The sequence below is a fragment of the Danio aesculapii genome, chromosome 3 (genome assembly GCF_903798145.1).
Source record: "Danio aesculapii chromosome 3, fDanAes4.1, whole genome shotgun sequence".
NCBI lineage: Eukaryota > Metazoa > Chordata > Actinopteri > Cypriniformes > Danionidae > Danio > Danio aesculapii.
Genome location: NC_079437.1, coordinates 13,782,480 through 13,805,554, shown reverse-complemented (window position 1 = coordinate 13,805,554; position 23,075 = coordinate 13,782,480). Strand labels below are relative to the sequence as shown.

General features: G+C 36.0%; 2 protein-coding genes across 3 annotated transcripts in view; both read right to left on the bottom strand.

Moving 5' to 3' along the window:
* Positions 1 to 1,008, bottom strand: part of atxn2l (ataxin 2-like) — a 37,265-nt gene extending 36,257 nt beyond the window's left edge. The window contains exons 1-2 of one of the 2 annotated variants that reach the window (XM_056453195.1): positions 702 to 1,008; positions 368 to 465 (exon numbers count right to left, since the gene is read on the bottom strand). In XM_056453195.1, coding sequence (XP_056309170.1) covers positions 368 to 465; positions 702 to 722 — 119 coding nt within the window. In that variant the 5' untranslated portion in view covers positions 723 to 1,008. The remainder of the gene's footprint in view (positions 1 to 367; positions 466 to 701) is intronic. The other variant, XM_056453194.1, reaches the window with a different exon arrangement.
* A 2,939-nt stretch (positions 1,009 to 3,947) lies between these two features.
* sh2b1 (SH2B adaptor protein 1) overlaps positions 3,948 to 23,075 on the bottom strand; it is a 33,225-nt gene continuing 14,097 nt past the window's right edge. Inside the window, exons 5-11 of the mRNA XM_056453193.1 lie at positions 22,833 to 22,924; positions 22,612 to 22,697; positions 21,713 to 21,865; positions 19,432 to 19,643; positions 15,960 to 16,134; positions 11,017 to 11,107; positions 3,948 to 4,065 (exon numbers count right to left, since the gene is read on the bottom strand). Of these exons, the coding sequence (XP_056309168.1) occupies positions 4,044 to 4,065; positions 11,017 to 11,107; positions 15,960 to 16,134; positions 19,432 to 19,643; positions 21,713 to 21,865; positions 22,612 to 22,697; positions 22,833 to 22,924 (831 nt within the window). The 3' untranslated portion in view covers positions 3,948 to 4,043. The remainder of the gene's footprint in view (positions 4,066 to 11,016; positions 11,108 to 15,959; positions 16,135 to 19,431; positions 19,644 to 21,712; positions 21,866 to 22,611; positions 22,698 to 22,832; positions 22,925 to 23,075) is intronic.

The window sequence follows — 23,075 nt, the reverse complement described above, 5'->3', positions numbered from 1 at the left end:
ATGGGATCGAAAACAACAACAAAACACTGCTGATCCCTTCCCACGACCCGCCTTCGAGAACACTCATAAGCTACAATACATGTCAATCAGTTATAACCTAAATCCTATTGGTTGAAAACACTCTCTCTGAGTGGGCATGTACCGTCGTCGACAATTCTCTTAATCATTGGCCTGCAAATCTGTCAATCAAACTCGATGCGTTGCGATTGGCTGTTGCTCACGCCAATTAAACGAGCCTCGAAATTATTGGCGCTCGTGGAAATAGATTAGGAATGCGCTAAGGACACGCCCACTTTGACCGGTAGGCCTCGTGTTAAAATGACAAGCCGCGGACTTTCTGAGCGGGTCAGCCCGACATGTGCTTTACCTCCCCGGGTTGGGTCTGTTAGAGTTGCTCCCCGGAACGGATGAAGCCATTGACCCTGAAGTTCCATTGGATGTTTTGCGGCCACCGGGTCCAGGTTGCTGTTAGAAAGCACAACCATTCTCAAATGCTGACATAAAACAAGTATTAAACACATTCACGTATATTAAAAGTCCAGCCGAGCAGCGATGGCTAGGTGGCTTATTAGCACGTTACGGTAATGCGAAAGTGGAAGCTAAGGCGAGGGCGACAACATTTGAAGCATACACGCTTCCATATTTTCAACTGATACGATTTATATTCAAAAATGACTGCAATTTGTAGATGTGCTACTCACGTTCTGTCGGCGAAAAGACATAACTAGCCGCTAACTGAGTTGCCCGCTAAATTCCCCTTGTTGCCTATGACAAGCTAGTATGTGGACTAGCCTGCCTGCGGTGTTATTTTTGTAGTTTCTCCGCGGCGATTTCAGGTCCGCACGAGCGCGATCTCCGTTAAAGCGCGAAGTCCAGTTCGGTCCGATATTCCGTCACGAACGCAACACGAAAAGGCAACGAGCCTTATTTTTCTATTAAATATTACCGGCACCACGTCTCGCGAATTAGCCAGCGATGAACGCGATGGCTGTTTTTTCAAAAACCTTCGACTGTCATTGGACGACACTGTCATACATCGCGTGATGACGCAATGGCGCACAAGGCCCGTATATCACGTCGGTAGCCACACGTACAACATGCTTTTGCAACAGGAGTCGTCCACGCTTACGTAAAGATAGATCTATCTATCTATCTATCTCTCTATCTCTCTATCCATCCATCCATCCATCCATCCAACCAACATTCCATCTATGCTTACATAAACTATCTATCACTATCTACTCTAATCTATCCATCTATATATCTATGCTTTCATAAATAAAATTCTATCTATCTATCTATCTATCTATCTATCTATCTATCTATCTATCTATCTATCTATCTATCTATCTATCTAACATTTCATCTATGCTATAAATCTATTCATTGATAAATCTATGCTTACGTAAATAATATTCTATCTATCTTTCCATCCATTCATGCTTACACAAATAAAATTCTATCTATCAACTGTCTATAGTGGATATATAATCTATATCATTTTACCTATGCTTACATAAACTATATTCGATATCTATCGATCTATGCTTACATAAAAAAATCTATCCATCTACCCATTCATCCATCTATCTATCTATCGAACATTCCATCTATGCTTATACAAACTATCATTTATATATCTATGCTTTTATTAATAAAATTCTATCATCCGAACTTTTCATCTATGCTTACGTACTCTATTGATATATCTAAGCTTAAGTAAATAAAATTCTATCTATTTATGCTTATGTAAAAAATCTATTAATCTAAGAACATCCCATCTATGCTTAAACTATTTATCTATACATTTATGCTTACGTAAATAAAATTATCATCTATCTATCCATCTATAGAACTTTCCATATATGCTTACATACTCTATTAATTGATATATCTATGCTTAAGTAAATAAAATTCTATCCATCCATCCATCCATCCATCCATCTATCTATCTATCCATCTTTCTATGCTTATGTAAACAAAACTATATCCATCCATCCATCTATCTGTTTCCATCCATCCATTTATCTATCCAATTACCTATCTATCTATCTATCTATCTATCTATCTATCTATCTATCTATCTATCTATCTATCTATCTATCTATCTATCTATCTATGCTTATGTAAACAAAACTATATCCATCCATCCATCCATCCAATCATAATTAAACAACTCAAGACATATTGTTTCAGTATAATTATATTATATCATATTATTATCATCATCATCATCATCGTCATCATCATTAAATTCAATGTAGTACCTGAAACTCTAATTACACAGAGTGGGCAAGAATGTCCACCTTAACACACGGTCCCAGCACAGACAGACAGACAGAGAGAAGAGAAGAGAAAAGAGAGAGAAGGCACAATAAGAGGTTTAAATAAAAGGTAGAAGTGTGGAGAACAACTGATAGCAAATGACCTGTAGGGGATCAATAAAGCAAGAGAGGACAGATCGAGGCACGAAATCATAGAATGACTGGCACAAAAACAAGAAGGGAATGACGGAGAACAACACGAAAAGGCACGAGAAGAAAGGGGCTCTTTTTTTCCTTTTTTTCCTGAAATCTGTTGGAAACCGAAAGCAAAGGAGACAGCAGCGGGACAGCAATGAGATCAGAAGACAGATATAAAAAGGCACAAAATATTAAGAAACTCAATCTTGGAGAAGGAAAAAAAAAACATGTATGTGTTCGTATAGTAAACAAAAATAAAGGCATTTTAAAACAAACGAAAAAATAAAATAATACTATTATTCAGACAATTATTAAATTCATTAATAGCATCATCATCAGTTATTATTGTCATATTCGTACTCAGTAATTTCGCTTTTAAATGAAGGACGTTCTCCCTCACTCCTCTGGACTGCAGCTTTGAAATAAACGCACCAATAAAACCAAAGATCGTAAAGCTAAAAGGAAAGATAAAATGTAGACAGAGAGAGAGAGAAAGAGAGAGAGAGAGAGAGCAGAGGAGCTGGGTAACAGATCAGGACTCTGAGGTAATGATGGAGTCTATGGAGATGTTTACTATGGTAATTAACCTTAAGAATAAGCAGTACTACTGGACTTCAGATGATTGGGCTTGCTTTTGTTTTTCTTCTACTTTTTTTTTGGCAAAACTTTGTTAAGCCCAAGGTAATGTCTAGCAAAATCAGTACAACTGAAATAAACAGGAAGAATAATTATTACTTAGTTTTTGTTATCTTTTTTTTTTTTTGCGACATTCATAGTTTGTCAGTGGCAGAACATAAAGAAATCAACTAAAACGTCTCCAGGATAATAATAATAATAATAATAGAACAACAATAACAAGAGTGCTGGTGGGTAACAATCTTTGAACAAGTAAAAATTTCAACATCAACAACAACAAACGACCAAAAAAAAAATCCTTTTTGTATAAGTGCGAAGGGTTAAAGAATACTAGTCATCCCGAGTCCCCACTTGAAATTGCGACTCGTTACGAAATACTAAAATAAAAACGGCGGCGCTCATGGTCATACCTTCCTATGCAGAATCGACAGCACCAGAGGAAACGTTCACACTGACAAACACTGGAGAAACCAATTAGTAAAAGCCGACCCAACAGTTTCACAATGCACCTCTGATTTTGTGTAGTAAAGTTACTTTAGTGTTTTAAAAATGTACCGTCAATGTGTATGAATTTCTCTCTCTCTCTCTATATATATATATATCTCCCTCTCTCGCATGGTGAAAGCTCATGTTTAATAGTGTTAATAATAAATCAGTCAGTTGGAGAATACTGAAAATACTGATTGTGAAGGGCTGTCCTGGTTCTGGGTTCAGAAGAAGGAGTACTGGTTGTCGATGGCTCTCGCTCTTCCTCCTTCGCGCTCTTCTCCCTCCACCCCTTCCAGTTGGAGGAGCGCCGGCTCCCGCTCTCGCTCTTCGCACTCTTCCGCCCCGCTGCTTGCTCCTCCTCCGCCGGCCGCCTCGGGTTCGGGTCCACGCTCCTGCGGCGGGGTTGGGGGCGGAGGGCGTCCTGGAGGCAGGGGTGGAGGCGGCGGTTGGGGAGGACTACGGGGTCTGCTGGTCAAGTCTGAGAATTGCAGATAGATAGAATGAGAAAGAAAGAGAAAGAATTAAATGAGTAAAGGAAAAACACCAGAGTAAGGACTCTTTTCACAATTTTACAGAGTCAAAAGACAAAAGAAGGGTGTGAAATCAAAAATGCCAAAGTTTGATGGCGCACATTGTTATTCTTTAGGTCAGAGATGCCCAAACTAAAGCCACGGGCCAAAGTTGGCCCATGCTAACCTTCGATTTGGCCCACCATCCCATCTGAGAAGAGAGGGAGAATGATGGGGATGGTTTAGAGATTGTTTAGAGAAATTTAACGTAACCCTTTGTTTATTTGTTTGTTAAAAGCTTACTGAAATTAAATGTTTCAATTAAATGTTGTAAATTAGGGATGTCCCGATAGATTTATAGGTTTTTTTTTTGCCCTTGAGTCCGAGTCATTTCATTTTGAGTACCTACCGATACCGAAACCTGATCCCATACTTCTATAATACAAGTAGTTTGTCAGAAATCTTCTAATAAAGGGCTGGCAGAGCTTTCTCAGTGAAATAGTGGCGAGACGGCGTTTCAAGTAGAGGTTCTACGTTTTTTTTTTGAGGTCTTATCAGGTTTGTTGTGTTAAATGTAGCCTTTTCCTTTCCACCTCTTGCAATCCCAAGTTTACATATACCACTATGTTGGCAATGGCAATGTTGTCCTCATTAACTTTATAATACCTCCAAAACGCAGACATACTTGCGCTTTCCATGGTAAAGTCTAGATCGGATACGCGGCCGGCCCGAAGCACGATAAGTAATTAATAAAGCAGCATTTTTATGACACTGTATAACAATAATTAATATTTTTACAGTACTGTGACAGTTGCGTTTAGGGTTGGGGTGGGAATAGGCGTTAAAAAATACAATTTACTGGGTAATTTAATAGATAATATAACTAATACTCGGTAAAACAACAGTTTTTACGTTACTATGACGGTTGGGTTTAGGATTGAGGTGGGGTAGACGTTAATAAAATACAATAAATGAGAAATTTATTAAATAATAGAAATAATTTTAGTCAACTTCTGGCCACAAACGTATCCGATATAGCAACAACCGCTTTCCACTTTAAGCTGCTTCCGTGTTGTTGCATTTAACCAATAGCGTCTCTGCAACAAAGTGATGTCATGCCGCACATGTTGCCTATTTTCTTGTGAAGTCAAGAAAGAGGTCTCACTCTGTGCCTAACTATAGATGTGTTAAAATAAATAAATAAATAAATAAAAATAAATAAATAAATAAATAATAAATAATAATAATAATAATAATAATAATAATAATAATAATAATAAATATATATATATATATATATATATATATATTTGAGGAGGAGTTAATATATATTCTCCTGAAACCGTGTGATAAGGCCCGATTTTCGATCACGTGTGATCTGAACATCCCTAGTGTTAATTAATCAGATATTGTTTAACATACACACTGTCACCCGACAAAGCAGAGAATTTGGTGAGCAAATCAAGTTTAAGGCAGATTCTGCTAGACTAGTGTATTCAGTGTGTTATAAATGTGATTGTGTGTTTTTATTGCAATGAGTTATTATTTTAAAAACGTTATACTGCATTAGTAAATACGATTTAAAGTAATTTTTTCTATTTATTTTGAAATATTTAATAAATTAGGAAATTACCCATTGCATTTTTAATGTAATATTGTTTGGTATATTTACCTTTGACCCACGCTTCCTATTGATATTTGGATTTTGGCCCTTCATACAAAAAAGTTTGGGCACCCCTGCTTTAGGTGAACAATTAATCCACGCAAGTTAATTCAATAAAAAAAAAAATAGTCCATTTTGGTACTCTTCAATCAGAAAACAAAAAAGTAGTGAGAACCCTTTTCACATTTTTCATACAGTCCAAAGACTAAAGAGCGGAACAAAATCAAAATCAGAAATTTGCTGGCCCACATTGTTATCCACGATTAATCCACGCACGTTGATTCTATTAAAAAATAGCCTGTTTTGGTAATCTTCAGTCAAAAAAAAAACCTGCATAAAACCTGCATAAAAATAAGGATCCTTTTCACATTTTTTACATACAGTCCAAAAAGGCAAAATAGGTGACAAATTGAAAATTACAATATTTTCTGGGGCACATTGTTATTATTTAGATGACTAATTAATCCATGAAAGTTAAGTCATGAATGAAAGAGTCTGTTTTGATAATCTTCAAAGGTTGAGCATTTGCTTCTGTGTTTCTTCTTTTCTGATGACGTCAGTTTGACTGTATCAACCACAATATTCTTAGCCACGTCCCTCTTACTGTTAGTTATGAGGGAATGATGCACAAAAATAAAGCCATGCCCCCTACTCAATATTCTGTTTCAGTTAGACGTAATCAACATAGACTGAAATTGTGCCAGCATGACTTATTTTCTGAAAAAATGGTTTGATTTTTATATTTGCTTTGATTTAGAATTAGATTACCTGACAAAAGTCTTGTTGCCTATCCAAGTTTAAGGAACAACAAATAACTTTAACTAGTTGATCATTTGGCATCAGAAGTGGCTTATATGAAGGGCAAAGGCCTCTAGATTACGCTTATTTTACCAAAATAAAATAGGATCATGCCTTAATTATTAATTATTTAATTAGGTCAGTAAGTTCTGATTTTGCTTAAACAAAAGTCTTGTCACTTAACAGAAATAATGTACAGTATAGAATATAAAGTCATGGTGCAGTGGAAAAAGAATGAATATTGTGTATGACTCCCATGATCTTGGAGGACTGCATCCATACATTTCTGCAACGACTCAAATAACATATTAAAGTCATCTGGAATGGCAAAGAAAGCATTCTTGCAGAGTTCATCAAGATTAATTGGATTAATCTTCAATGCCTCCTCCATCTTACTCCAGACATACTCTATGTTCATTTCTGGTGACTGAGCTGGCAAATCCTGGAGCACCTTGACCTTCTTTGCTTTCAAGAAAGATGTGGAAGCTGAGGTAAGAGAAGAAGCACTATCCTGCTGAAGAATTTGCCCTCTCCTCTGGTTTGTAATGTAATGAGCAGCACAAATGTCTTGATAACTCAGGATGTTGATGTTGCCATCCACTCTGCAGATCTCTCACACGCCCTATACTGAATGTTACCCCAATCCATGATTTTTCCTTCACCAAACTTGACTGATTTCTGAGACAATCTTGGGTCCATGCAGGCTCCAATAGGTCTTCTGCAGTATTTGTGATGGTTGGGATGCAGTTCAACAGATGATTCATCAAAAAAATCTACCTTCTGACACTTTTCCAAATGATCAACTAGAAGTCAAGTTATTATTTGCTGCTCTTACAACTGGGGTCAACGACAATACTTTTATCAGGTAGTGTATATCATATTAGCTCCCTCAGCCATATTAGAAACACAGTAAAATTACCATAATTGTTCTGTAATCTAATGCCAAGCACAGAAACCACCAAGTATAACATTATACATATAAATGTAATTCTTAAAATATAAAAATATTTCCTAGATTTATATTAATACCGTTGAACACATTTTTACATTTAACATCTTTGTCTTTTAAATAATGAGAGTATATATTATTTTTTTAGTATTTAATAGCAAGTTACTAATATTCAGCTTAAAGTGCAATTTAAGGACTTAACTAGGTTAATTAGCCAAGTTAGGGTAATTAGGCAAACCATTTGATGACAGTTATTTGTTCTGTAGCCAATCGAAGAAAAAAAAATCCTAAAGAGACTAATAATATTGACCTTAAAATTGTTTTCAAAAATGTAAAAATGATTTTATCCCAGCCAAACAAAAAATATATATATTATAGGAAATACCATGGGAAAAAAACAGCCTTCTTCCAAATAATATGAATTGAGAAATATTTGAAAAAGAAATACAAACATTTCACAAGAGGGTTATCAAACTGTATGTGTTAAAACATACCAACAGTCTGTGAAAAGAGTCAGAAATCTGTGACACATGCTAGTAACGGAATTGCTCCACACATTGCATACAGACTGTTTACACCCTGCCTCCACTAAACAGCAGTAGAGAGTCATCCGCTGATGAATAACGCCTCATTCATTGCATACAGACTGAATTATCATCTAATCCTGAATCATGTTTACATGGAGACAGAGTTGACGGTCTACAAATGTGTGACAGTAAATAAAGGCTACAATTAACGCAGGCTATAGTAAGCGAGTGATTAATGAATGCGTTACAAACACACACACACACACATTTCAGGATGGATGTGTGCGACTGAAACCCAGCTGTGAATGAGGAAGTTAAGCAGACAGATGTGCACTGACGTGAACGGATGACCTGTCTCCGCTTGTTTTCTGTCTTATTCTAACAAGCCTCAAATCCTGTTGCTCAAAAATGCTTCTGCTTTCATCTAATTTCCCAGTTCCCATGGAATAAAATAGATATAGATTAGGGGTAAAAAGGATGGTTCACCTAAAAATTGAAAATTACCTCATAGTTTAATCTTGCTCATGTTTTATGATCTTTATGAGTGAACACAAAGCAAGATGTTTTGAAGAATGCTGGTTGCTGGAACCCATTGATGGGTACCAGCTACAAACATTTTTCAAAATATCTCCTTTTGCATTCTACAGAAGAAAAAATAAATAAAATAGGTTATATTAACAAGACGTTTTATATTTGCATATTTTGAGAAAATTGTGTAACTGTTTACCTCTGAAATGACTGATTCCATTTAAATATAAAAAACAATAATTTTAAAGTTAATTCAGCAAATGTGTTGGATTGAATAAAACTCACAAGACTCTTGTAATATTACAAAACAATTAAAATAAATGTAGCTTTTTTTAAAGGGATAGTTCACTCAAAAGTGAAAATTTAAAATCACCATTAACACCATGTCCTAACAACACACGACATGACAAGATTCCAGTGACAAGCAATTTTGTCTGTCTGCACCAAATGCAACACGACATGACAGAAACATTTAAATACCAGACACTACACTCCAATGACTTGGTTGAGGCTTTTAATCTATTACACTTCCTGACAAAAGTCTTGTCGTCAATCCCAGGTGTAAGAGCATCAAATAATAACTTGACTTCTAGTGGCAGAAGGTAGATTTTTCAGATGAATCATCTGTTGAACTGCATCCCAATCATCACAAATACTGCAGAAGACCTACTGGAACCCGCATGGACCCAAGATTGTCACAGAAATCAGTTTCCTTGGTGAAGGAAAAATCATGGTTTGGGGTTACATTCAGTATGGGGGCGTGCAAGAGATCTGCAGAGTGGATGGCAACATCAGCATCCTGAGGTATCAAGACATTTGTGCTGCCTTTTACATAACAAACCACAGGAGAGGGTAAATTTTTCAGCAGGATAGCGCTCCTTCTCATACTTCAGCCTCCACATCAAAGATCCTGAAAGCAAAGAAGGTCAAGGTGCTCCAGGATTGGCCAGCTCAGTCACCAGACATGAACATTATTGAGCATGTCTGGGGTAAGATGGAGGAGGCATTGAAGGTAAATCCAAAGAATCTTGATGAACTCTGGGAGTTCTGCAGGAACGCTTTCTTTGCCATTCCAGAGTCATTGCAGAGATGTATGGTTGCAGTCCTCCAAGCTCATGGGAGTCATACACAATATTAATTCTTTTTCCACTGCACTTTATAATCTATACTGTACATTATTTCTGTTTAGTGACAAGACTTTTGTCTAAGCTAAGTTAGACCTTACTGTCCTATTGAAATAATTAAAAATCAAGGCATGATCATATTTTTAATTGGTAAAATAAGCGTACTCTAGAGGCCTTTCATATAAGCCACGTCTGACACCAAATGATCAACTAGAAGTCAAGTTGTTATTTGTTGTTCCTAAAACTTGAATAGGCGACAACACTTTTGTCAGATAGTGTACATAATAAACCTCTTTAACATTATTAATAGGCTACGGAGTGACTGATGTTGTCGGTTTGAACGGAGTCACAGTTCTGACTTTAATTTTTAAACCATCTACTGGTTATTTTATTTTCAACATCTGAGGCGGTCAGTAGTATGGCAAACGTAAAATGGCATTAAATGGCATTTAAACTCACATTGGGAGCATTTAACACTGAATAAAGCCCATAATCAGTACCTGAGGTGGTCATTGTCATAATAGTTAATGCTGTTATTCTGCCGTGATGTCGCAGAAAAAGAAAGCATTTCTAAAATGGACATTTTGTGCGTCGATGTCGCAGATGGTTAGGACAAAATCTCCTTTTAAGATGGAAAAGTTTTGGTGCCGTGTCGCATGTTGTCAGGACACGGCGTTACTCACACTCAAGTTGTTCTGAACCTTAATGAGTTTCTTTATTCTGTTGAACACAAATGAAAACATTTTGAAGAATGTTAAGACACCAGTAGCCACTGACATCCATAGTAGGAAAAAAATATACTATTTAAGTCAATAGCTAATGGTATTCAACATTCTTCAAAATATCTCCATTTGATAGATTTAACTGAAAAATTTAACTCCAAACAGGTTTGTAACAAGTGAAAGGTCAATAAATGATGACGACTGTATTTTTTTGGTGAACAACCCCTTTAAATTTCTATTGATCACAGAATGTTTAACAAGACTAATGCAAACATAGCAAAAAAACCTGAAGTTTACCCAAAAAGTGCACAACTTCTCATACAAAAATTTTAAAAATGATTGAATTTATCGACATTTAATTAAAACAAAATTAAACCTCAGCAAACATCATTTAAAAAAATTAATGCACCTTAAACTTTTTGACTTTTTGCGTTAAATTGCTTGCAACTACATATGTTTTATATGACCATCTCCCTCCTTTTCTGATATTAAAAGTTTTGATTTTGAGCATTTCAGGAGTTTTGTTTTAATGAACTAACCCCCATGTACACATTTTATTTCCTTCTCTGTCTTTCTCTCTCTCTCTCTGTTGAATCTGGTCTCACTTACACACAGTCAGAGATGGGGGTTGATGGAGAGTCGGGGTGGCGCGTGGTGATGACATCACAGACTGTGGGGCGGCTGCCTGCCCTTTCCCGGCCTGCGAAGATGACCCGACAAACAACAACAGAAACAGCCAATCAGAGCTCTGATATGCACTATGGGGAAGGCCGGAGGGTGAAGCGGGAGGACGAGAGAAGGGAGAGAAGCAGAGGGACGCTATGAACTAGTGTGAGATTGGAGGATGGAAAGAAATAGATTTTAATCAATGGAGGACAAGTAGGGGAGGAATAGTAGAAAAGATGCAAAGAAAGAGAAGTACAGATGGAGTGCAGAGATTCTCAGTTCTAGTCGTCATGACCCACTGCTCTTCATATTTTGCATGTTATTTAATTGTTATATGCTATTTAATTCATGAACTAGCTCAGTTTTTTTTATTTTGTTTTAATAAAATTATTACATTTAAAAAACACAATTTATTAGGTAATTTAATAAATAAAATACATAATACTCTGTACAACTATTTTTACATTGCTGTGATGGTTGGGTTTAGGGTTGTGGCTGCGGTAGACGTTAATAAAATACAATTAATAGGAAATGTAATAAATAATATGAATCATTTTAGTTAACTTCTGGCCGCAACCATATCTGATCTAGCAACAACTAAAAAGCAGGTGACAATCTGCTGTGGAGGCGGGGCTTATCCAGCTTTACATCATAGATAAGAACATTCCAAAACCTGCCGTTTTAGAAGACTGCCTTCAATATAAGCTAGAGTAACTACAAAGTTTTGAGTTCTGAAAATGACCATGTTTTTATAGTCAATATTCAAGTTTATTTGTAGAGCGTTTTTCACAATAATTCATTTCCAAGCAGCTTTACAAAAGGTGCGCTTTATTAAATTGCTATCGAAATTATAGAAAGTTAAAGCGAAGAGGGTGGACAGCTATCAAGCATAAATGACATTTTTAAAAATAAATAAAATAAATAATAATAATAAATAAAATAGTTTTTTTAGTCTATTTAACAATTTTTTAAATTAAATTTTATTGTTTTTTTTTAATCGTTTTTATTATCATTTTATTATAGAGAGGAAAAAGGTTTTCCTACAGGTGGTATGTTTAGTTTTACAGTAGGGCTGCATGATATTGGAAAAATCTGATATTGCGATATTTTATTTTTCTGCAATAAATATTGAGGTATGAATACAGTTTCACAAGATGGTTTGAAGCTCTCTATTTGATGGTGTTCTGGGGAGTTGTAACAGTATTTTGGTATAGAAACTAAATAATCACATTGAATCACTTACTTTGTCTCACTTCTAGTACAAATATCCAAAAATTCTAAATTTATTTCTTTTGTACCGCAAGTTTTTACCTTTGTAAACTTTTGTACACTTGTTATGTTGAGGGGAAAGACAGCATAATTTAGAAGCAATTGATTTTTTGTTTTTTTTATTTGATCCCTTCTCTGTTTGACTCAGAGCAGCGGGGTGCGAGGACCGGAACTGAGAACCACTGCTTTTGAAGTAACGAAGAGAAGATTAAGATGGAGGAAATGATAAGAGAAGGTGAGCTGAGGAATGCTTTGAACATTTCAGGAGGAGTTTAAAGGGGTCGTAAGCACATAGACATCAAATTAAAAGACGGTTATTGTCAAAAAAATAAAAGCAAAGCCATGCACAGCAGACTCTGGCATAGCAGCAATGGATCTGCGTGCACAAATAGTCATAGCAGATGCTTGAACAAAGTGTCCTTTTCAAAAGCATGCCGTGACAGGAAGTGATCTCACACAGGGGGTGATCCCACATTTAGTCAGATCTCTGTGACAGGTGCAAACAACTCATGCAGTGGCCATGTTGTTTATGAATACACACGCGTACACAAATATGATCACTCTCCAGATTCATCCCACTCACATGACCCATACACACACCAGCTCTGTGCCAAAGACTGTGTGTGTGCGCACTAAAATATTACCAGTTACGCTAAACAGCTTCTAAGAAATCTTGTGTTTTTTCCCTTTTATGGGTCAACCGGTATCTCCCCCAAAACAGCTGTTTTACCATTTATTACATTTGGGGAAATGAGTATTGAACACGTCACCATTTTTCTTAGAAAACATATTTCTAAAGGTGCTGTTGACTTCAAATTTTCACCGGATGTTGGTAACCACCAAAGAAATCCATATAGGTTAAGAAAACCAAACTAATTAGTTACAAAAAAGTATTAAACACATGAAGAAAGGAAGGTGTAGAAAGGCAGTGAAAGCCCAGACAGCAGCTGAACTCTCTCAGTATTCTTCAGCAACCCTCTGGCCTCGTCACTATAAATGAATATTAGCTGCTTCAGTCCAACATGTACATTAGCAGGATGATGAAGATGAAACCATGTGGACATTTCAGCAAGACAATGATCCAAAACACAGCAAACTCTCAAAAGCTTTCACAGAAAGAAAATCAAGCTGTAGAATGGTCCAGCCAATCACCTGACTCGAATCCAATAGAAAATACAAAATAAAGCTCAGATTTGATAGACGAGACCCACAGAACCATCAAGATTTTTACACTCTGTTGAAGTCTGTGAAAAACTCATGTGACTTCATTCTCCACGAGAGGCGTCTTTAAGCCGCCATCACCAAAAAAGCCTTTTATATATAGTATTAAATGCATTTCAGTAGTTCAGTACTTTTTCCTTGTGTCACTCCATTGTTATTACACAACTAATTTTTCAACTCTTTGTGTTTTGTTTTATTTGTATGTTACTATTGTTTGGGTTTTTACCAAAATCTGGTTCAATTGCATGTCAACAGCTCCTTTAGAAATAATATTCCCAGGAAAAACATGACATGTTCAATACTTATTTCCCTCACTGTATGTCTTTATGATCAACTGTCAGTTTATTAAATAATCATACAGCCAAATGCAGTCAAATTACTCTTACTCTATAATTCAATTGCCTTTGAGTACACACTGGTGAATGCACAGCAAAAAACAAACAAACATCTCGTCTCATTTCTAGTCAAAATATCTGGAGAAGTAAAAATATGGTTTGGATTCCAAAAATAATTAGTCAAAATAAAGTGAGTTTTCCATAAAACAAGTCACATTATCTGCCATTGGGTTCAATAAAATAATCTTGTTTTCAGATTATTCCGATTATTTTACTGATCCCACTGGCAGATTATTTAGTTTGTTTTAATGAAAAACTCACTAAAGTTTGACATATTATTTCTGAAAACAAAACAGTATTTTCACTTGTCTAGAAAGTACGTCTTTATTTAAGAATCTTTAGATATTTGAACTAGGAATGAGTTCAAAGTATTTTGGCATTGTGCATTAATACTTAAATGCACAGCAGTGATTCACTCTTCTGTGATACTTACACATGAATTTCACCTCAATAAGAATGTCAATGCTTTTGCAAATAATCTCAGTTGGGTTGATTAATAAATAAATGACATATAAAGGTGGGCATTTTCCTTCATTTACTGCTAGACTGCAAAAAATACTTTTCTTACTTATTTTTGGTCTCGTTTCTAGTGCAGATATCTAAAAATTCTTAAATCAAGAAGCATTGTCGAGACAAGTAAAACATATTGTATTGTTTTAAGAAATTATATGTCAAAATTAAGTGAGTTTTTCCTTAAAACAAGCAAAAAAATCTGCCAATGTGGCAAGCAAAATGATCTTGCCTTTCCTTCTGGCAAAAGATTATTTTGCTTACGCCATTGGCAGATTATTTAGCATGTTTTAATGACAAACTCACTTAATTTTGGCCTATTATTTACTTTAAAATACTATGTTTTACTTGTCTAGAAAAAATGCTTCTTGATTTAAGAATTTTTAGATATCTGCACTAGAAACAAGACAAAAATCTAAAAAAGGAACACATTTTTTGCAGTGACCTTGTGATATAGCAGCTTTGAAATTTCTAAGCAGTCTGTAATAGTCACACAAAACAAAACTAAAAAACTAGTAAATAATATAATTTAAATTCTAACAACATCGGCTTAAAAATAATGGTAGCGTTGAAAGAAGAGTTTATAAGTAGCGGTGATTAACATTAGGGTGGCTATTTCATGCGTTTATAACATACTATTTCTGTTACGCCACTTTTTAGAGGATTCAAATGAAGTCTCAGGTGTGAATGTCTGAGAAGTTTCAGCTCAAAACACCCCACAGATCATTTCTTAAATCATGCTTAAATCATTGTTGTGGATTCTTTTGACAATGCAGATCTTTATCGACATAAACTATATTATCTGCATGCTTTTTAATTGCTTCTTACTGATCTTTACTAATAGGATTTGTGGCATCACAGTAGTGGCAAATCAAGTATCTCTAATAAAAACAGTGTATTTTTTTGCTATTACAGGCTAAATTAATTGTGATGTCCCCTTTTAAAATAACATAAAGTTTAAAAAATCTAAATATTATTGTCATCATGTATCAATGATTAAAGGCATAGTTCAGCAAACAAATGACAATTCTGTCATCATTTACTCACCCTTTACTTATTAAGCCTTTATGATTGTTTTTCTTCTGTTAAACAAAAAAAGAAGATATTTTGAAACATGCTGTAACCATTGACATCCATAGTATTTGTTTTCCCTACTATGGAAGTCAATGGTCTCTAACATTCTTTGAAATATCTTCTTTTGTGCTTAACAGAAACCTCAAAGGTTTGGAAGCACATGAGGATGAATAAATAGTGAGTCATTTTTGCGTGAACTATCCCTTTAAGTATATGAACAGGTCTTGCATATGTAGTCAGCGTGTATTACATCATTTATCCAATCAGCTGTTCTGAGGGAGATGCAAGAGGCACTAGTGGTCACTTACCTGCTCACTCATACATATCATCTAACAAACCAGATATCTCTTTTAACTGTGTCTCATCTGTTCTGTTGACAATCCTCATTAGCTAAAGCTGAGCCCCATCCTTTCATACCTGGTTGCCGGACATTTGTGGCCCCCACAAAGCTGATAAGGGTGACATCAGAGGCGCCCCCAGACTCCAGGGGAATGGGGTGCACACGGAAATGCTCCAGCATGTCAAAAATAGACTGGAACCAGAGATGCTGCACGCGACACTGTCCGTCCTCGTTCAGAGAGAGACGCAAGTGCTGCAAGATGCCAGAGCAGAAGCATGAGGTATTTACTCGCTAATGTTACTTGCGTTTCAAGATGAACATGTGATGCAACTCCTCGTTAAAAGGTACAGTTGAAGTCAGAATTATTAGCCCTCCTGAATTAGTAACCCCCTTGTATATTTTTGTACACAATTTCTGTTTAACGAAAAGATTTTCTTCAACACATTTCTAATCATAATAGTTTTAATAACTCATTTCTAATAACTGATTTATTTTATCTTTGCCATGATGACAGTACATAATATTTGACTAGATATTTTTCAAGACACTTCTATACAGCTTAAAGTGACATTTAAAGGTTTAACTAGGTTAACAAGGCAAGGTTTTACTAGGTTAACAAGTCAATCAATACTATGAAAAATTTCTTGCTGTTAAACATCATTTGGGAAATATTTGGGGGGGGAAAAAATCATAATTTTGACTTCAACTGTCCATTACAGTAAGATATTGTTGGTTTATATTATATTCAGTGTTTCCCCTAACATTATATTAGGCTGACGCCCAGCCCATCCTTGAAGTCACGTTAATTGTATTTTCTATATAGCGCCTGATCACAATATTTTTTAATAAACAAGCTAATGGCCCGTTTCCACTGACTGGTACAGTACAGTATGGGTCGGCACAGGTCACCTTTATCAGGTTTGCGTTTTCACTGCCTAAAGCAGTGCTTCTCAACTGGTGGGTCGCAACCCAAAAGTGGGTCGCGGGAACATTTTCAGTGGGTCGTGGAGTGTGTGGTCAAAAAAACAAAACAAAACAAAAAAAAAAGTTGAATTTTTAACTTATTTTGCTTATACCGGACTTTTATTTTGAAATGCGCGCGTGACAACCTTACCGTTTGACATGTGAAGTTTCATTTAATTATAGCAATAAACATGTCGAAGCATAAGTACGACCCCGAATATGTAAAGTATAGATTTACATATATTGACGACAAAAAAGGCTTAAATCCTCAGTGTGTCATATGTAGTAAGGCATGTAGAGAGCATGACACCTTCTAAATTAAAACGACATTTAGAAAACCAAACATCCCAGTTGCAAGGAACTATTTTCAGAGGCGACTCCAAGAGCTGAGAGCATAACAAAAGTTTATACATTTTGTTAAATGACAGCAATAAAATATTGTTTATCTATAAGTCTTGGTGATTTTATTATGATTCATCTGTCACTACTTGTGTATGTTAACAAATAAATACAAAATAATTATAATTCCTAAAATTATATTATAGCTCCTAAAAATTTAGGTCGCGGCTTGATGGATGTCAGAAGCACTTCAATAATCACGCACACTTTATTATCATCAGCTCAAGAAGTTAGTTATTTCAAATATAGACACGTACACGAGCAATCGCGGGCTCCCTGGAGAAACTGAAACCGATCGCACTTTTAGACGGCCTCGTAAAATAAAAACAGGACAAGGCAGATTTTGTTCTTCTTGGCTTTGTGGCTGTTCATCAAGACGACGACAAGGTTTGTCTGAGCTTGGGTCAACCATGGCTCGCTATTATATGCATATAGTATTACAATGTAATGTCTCGGCTGTGTATTTGTTTTCATTTTTCTGCTTGTGTATGCGCGAGTGATGCTTCTCTGTAAACCAATAGCATTCAGCTGCGCGTTTAGCTCTGCCTTTTGGTACCCTTTTGCCGTGCTAGGTAACCTTTGTAAAGGGTGCCCAAAAAGTGGTATAGTACGGTTCGCTTTTAGGTACCTTTTGACAGTGGAAACGGCCATAAAAGCGTATCGAACCGTACCATACCACTCAGTGGAAAAGGGCCATAAATGGCCATATGTAATATCTTATTTACAACAACAGCATGTCATTTCTGTCTCTACATGGTCGCACATTTACAAATTTTAGCTCTCTGAATCACGCACGGTGGAGTTCCACACAGCCACTCTCTGCTGTATGGGAAGGAGAGTGTGCGCCACATCTGACAGGACTGACAGTTTTTCAGAAGTTAATCGCTTTAAATTCACAATTTGTTGTTTAATTCTTGTTAAAAAAAAATTTTAAAAGGATTTTTTTGTACTTAGAGTCTCAGAATGACATCTGTCTGCAAAAACAACCCTGCCCTCAAAACTGTAAACTTAGGGGAAACACTGAATGTTAATAGACATTGAAAGGATTATTCACCCAAAAATTTAAATCCTGCCATTATTTTCCCATTAAAAACTGTACAAGATTGTGTTTGTACCAAAAGCATTGGTTTAGAACAAGCGGAGTGCAAGAAAATAACAGAATTTTCATTTTTGGGTGAACTATCCCTTAAAGCGCAGGTGTCAAACTCAATTCCTGGAGGGCTGCAGCTCGGCAGTTTATTTATTCATTTTCTTTTCGGCTTAGTCCCTTTATTAATCGCCACAGCGGAATGAACCACCAACTTATCTAGCATATGTTATATGCAACGGATGCCCTTTCAACCGCAACCCAACACTGGGAAACTCTGCAGTTTATTTCAAACCCTAATTAGACACACCTGATCAAACTAATTGAGTCCTTCAGGCTTGTTTGAAACCTACAGGTCAGTGTGTTTGAAGTAGGGTTGGAACTAAACTGTGCAGGACAGTGGCCCTTCCTTTAGGAGTTTGACACCCCAGCCTTAAAGCGATAGTTCTCCCAACACTGAAAATTCTGTCATCATTTTATCACCCCTTTACTAGTTTCAAACCTCTCTTCTGTTAAACACAAAAGAAGATATTTTGAAAAATGCTGGGCCATTGGAATGTATTGTTTTTGACCATTGTATTCGTTTTTCCTACTATGGAAGTAAATGGTTACAGGTTTTCAGCATTCTTCAAAATATCTTCTTTGTGTTCAAGAGAAGAAAACACAAACATAATTGGAACCACTTGAGGTGAAGTAAATACTGAGTAAATTTTCATTTTTGGGTGAACTATCCCTTTAAGAAGTTTCATTCAAGTATACATGGTACAAAAGGTTTGTTTCAAATGTTCTTTTGATCTTTCTATTCATCAAAGTTATTGTGAAAAATGTGTTATAGTTTTTAAGCAAAAAGAACCAAAAAAGTGATACAAGTAACTTTCCAAAAAATTATGAGAATTGATTTTTAGTACCAAATCAACACATTACACTGATTTCTGAAGGATCATGTGACACATCATGTGTAAAGGAAACATTACATCATGCACCGACTTTCAGAAAAATTATTATTTTGTTTTTTTAAATAAATGCAACATTGGTGACATCTTTTAAAAACAAAAAGAAATCATGTCTAATTCAATAATTCAAAACAGTTTCGTATTTACCTTTGCTTTCCCCTGGAAGTTGAAAGTGAGCACATACTCCCCACGCCGTGTCTCACTTTGCCTCACGAGGAATACTCCATGACTGGCCATGCCACCCGCCAGCACCAGCTGAGCCGCTTTAAGACGTGAGAGTGTGCCGTGAAACCACTGACACTCGCTCAGAGGATGCTCCACCGTCTCAGACACAGACACATCAGAGAACAGGAACGACCCTGTTGGGAACCAAGAACAAACTCAATACCTCTGTGCTTTGTGTATGATAAGAATAAGAGTCAGTGTCACAAGCTGGAATTTAATTTAATGCTTTACCCACTTACATTTTTGAATACAAGGGGTGAAATGTTGATACAGCATAGCATCACAATATTTTCCATGGTAAAACTACAATAGCATATCGATACACAGATGCTTATCTTGATATATACACTACCTGACAAAAGTCTTGTCGGTTATCCAAGTTTTAGGAACAACAAATAATAACTTGACTTCTAGTTGTTCATTTGGCATCAGAAGTGGCTTATATGAAAGGCAAAGGCCTCTAGATTACGCCTATTTTACAAAATAAAATATGATCATGCCTTGATTATTTATTTATTTAATTAATTAGGACAGTAAATTCTGACTTTGCTAAGAAAAATGTCTTGTCACTTAACAGAAATAATGTATTATGACTCCCATGATCTTGGAGGACTGCATTCATACATCTCTGCAATGACTCAAATAACTTATTAATAAAGTCATCTGGAATGGCAAAGAAAGCGTTCTTGCAGGACTCCCAGAGTTCATCAAGATTATTTGGATTCATCTTCAATGCTTCATCTTACCCCAGACATGCTCAATAATGTTCATGTCTGGTGACTGAGCTGGCCAATCCTGGAGCACCTTGACCTTCTTTGCTTTCAGGATCTTTGATGTGGAGGCTGAAGTATAAGAAGGAGCGCTATCCTGCTGAAGAATTTGCCCTCCTGTGGTTTGTAATGTAATGGGCAGCACAAATGTCTTAATACCTCAGGATGCTGATGTTGCCATCCACTCTGCAGATCTCTCGCACGCCCCCATACTGAATGTAACCCCAAACCATGTTTTTTCCTTTACCAAACTTGACAGATTTTTGTGAGAGTCCTGGGTCCATGTGGGTTCCAATAGGTCTTCTGCAGTATTTGACCTTTTGCCACTTTTCCCAATGATCAACTAGAAGTCAAGTTATTATGTGATGCTTTTGTCAGGTAGTGTAGGTGTCATATGATCTCTACAAAAATTTGTTTGTGTCATATACAGAGTTAGAATGGAATTAAATTAATTAAATAGAATTATTAGCCCACCTTTGAATTTTTTTTTTTTTAATATTTCCCAAATTATGTTTAACAGAGCGAGAAAATTTTCACAGTATGTCTAAGATATTGTCTTCTGGAGAAAGTCTGATTTGTTTTATTTCGGCTAGAATAAAAGCAGCTTTAAATTTTTTAGGAACCATTTTAAGGTCAAAATTATTAGCCCCCTTAAGCAATATATTTTTTTCGACTGTCTACAGAACAAACCATCATTATACAATAACTTGCCTAATTACCTGCCTAGTTAACCTAATTAACCTAGTTAAGCCTTTAAATGTTACTTTAAGCTGTATAGAAGTGTCTTAAAAATATATATAGTCAAATATTATTTACTCTCATCATGGCAAAGATAAAATAAATCAGTTATTAGAAATTATTTATAAAAGCTACTATGTTTAGAAATGTGTTGATTAAATCTTCTCTCTGTTAAACAGAAATTGGTGAAAAAAATAAACAAAGGGGCTAATAATTCAGGGGGACTAATAATTCTGACTTCAACTGCATACCACAGATTTGAGCATGTGGTTTGTGCATTAATTGCAAAGTTTAAGCATAACTAAGTGAAAGTTTATCATTTGCGCATGTTTTTAACTTTAAAGCATTCAGAAATGCCAACATGTGTCGCTTTAAAAAAGATCATATTTATTTAATTGTCTGTACCTGAATACTATTAGAATCCTCAGAAAAACATAGTGCTTTATAGTTAAAAACATTTTAATTCATTTGTGTCTTTGTTCTTGTAATTTATGATATTTTATACAGATGTATACATCCTGAAAATAATCACCCCAATCAATCTTTAAAAAAAGGGTTTAATTACAAAAGGCCTATTCTGGTGAAGCTGTTTTTATATAACAATAAACATCTCAGATCAATAAAATAGCAATATTTGTTTTTTCCAATTTTGTACATCAGAACTGTGTGTGTGTGTGTTAACTGTAGTATGGCACCTGTGGCATCAGGGGTTTCAGCAAAAGGTGTGCCGAGACTGGCTCCGCCCCCACCAAGCAGCCGACTGTCTGATTCGTCCAGAGGGGCACGGGGCGGTAATTCAGGAGGTAGAGGCTCCAGCTGTGGAGAACCACCCACTCCACCATAGCACACTATATAGAAAACATCGATAAGTGCTACATCACAATCTGTTGTTCTTGCTGAAAACCTGTACTTACTCTGCTGACACATTAAAAAAAATCATAACTCAGGGTCAGAGACTTTTAAAGGGGATCTATTTTGCAAAAATCACTTTTATAAGGGGTTTAAACACAGTTGTGTTGCAACGGTCTGTAAATATAACCAGTTTTTAATGGTAAAAATGTATACATTTTATTTTTTATAATCACACTTGATAAAAACAGTCAGCGGAAACACTTTGATTGACATTCTCTCTTTTTACGTATCATCAGAGGGGAGAAACCCCGCACATTAGTGACAATCTCTCCCTCATTAGCATAGGATGTTACTCTTGTTTTTTAATCTGTCACTATGCTAACACACAGGCATTTGTAGCTCCGCCCTCTTTCGAAAAATCTCATCTGAATTTAAAGTGACAGTCCCCAAAATGGCACAATTAGGATCAAAGCCTAAAAGGGGCAGACTTAAAGCATTATAAAACATTATTTGTGTTGTATTTTGTGCTAAAACTTCACATACACACTCTAGGGACATCAGACTTATTTTATATCTTGTAAAAAGAGGCATAATAGGTCCCCTTAAAAACTTCTGTTAAATCACAGAACTGCTGTGGTCTCCTTTTAGTACCAGCAAACATCATGTAAGCTGATGTCCCATTACACATACTGTCCTGAATATGGCTGACCACATCACGGTGACATCATCTCTGAAGGCTTACCTTGAGACAGGCGGTCGCTGAATTCCGGCGTACCGCTGAGGTCAGTAAGAGCACTGCCACACACTCCATCAACATCCTCCTGCTCACTGATGGGAAGATTCAACGGGTACATTTCAGATCATGTCATACAAGAATGCTCGACTAAATACTAAGAATGATCTCATTATTATAACCTTTTCATGTTCCTGCACTTTCTAATTATACGAATCATGAAAACCTACCTCAAACAGATAGCGTTTCTGATGTCGCTGAGCCACGCTCTCATCTGAACCGCATCTCTGGTCTCGATCACGTACTGCACCTGACCTTCCATCTGAGAAAAAACACAGGCACATCAGATGTGCAGACATTCAATTCAATTCAAATTTATTTGTACAGTGTAGGGCTGCACGATATTGGACAAAAACTGATATTGCAGTATTTAGTTTGTCTACAATATATATCGCAATATGAATATAATTTCA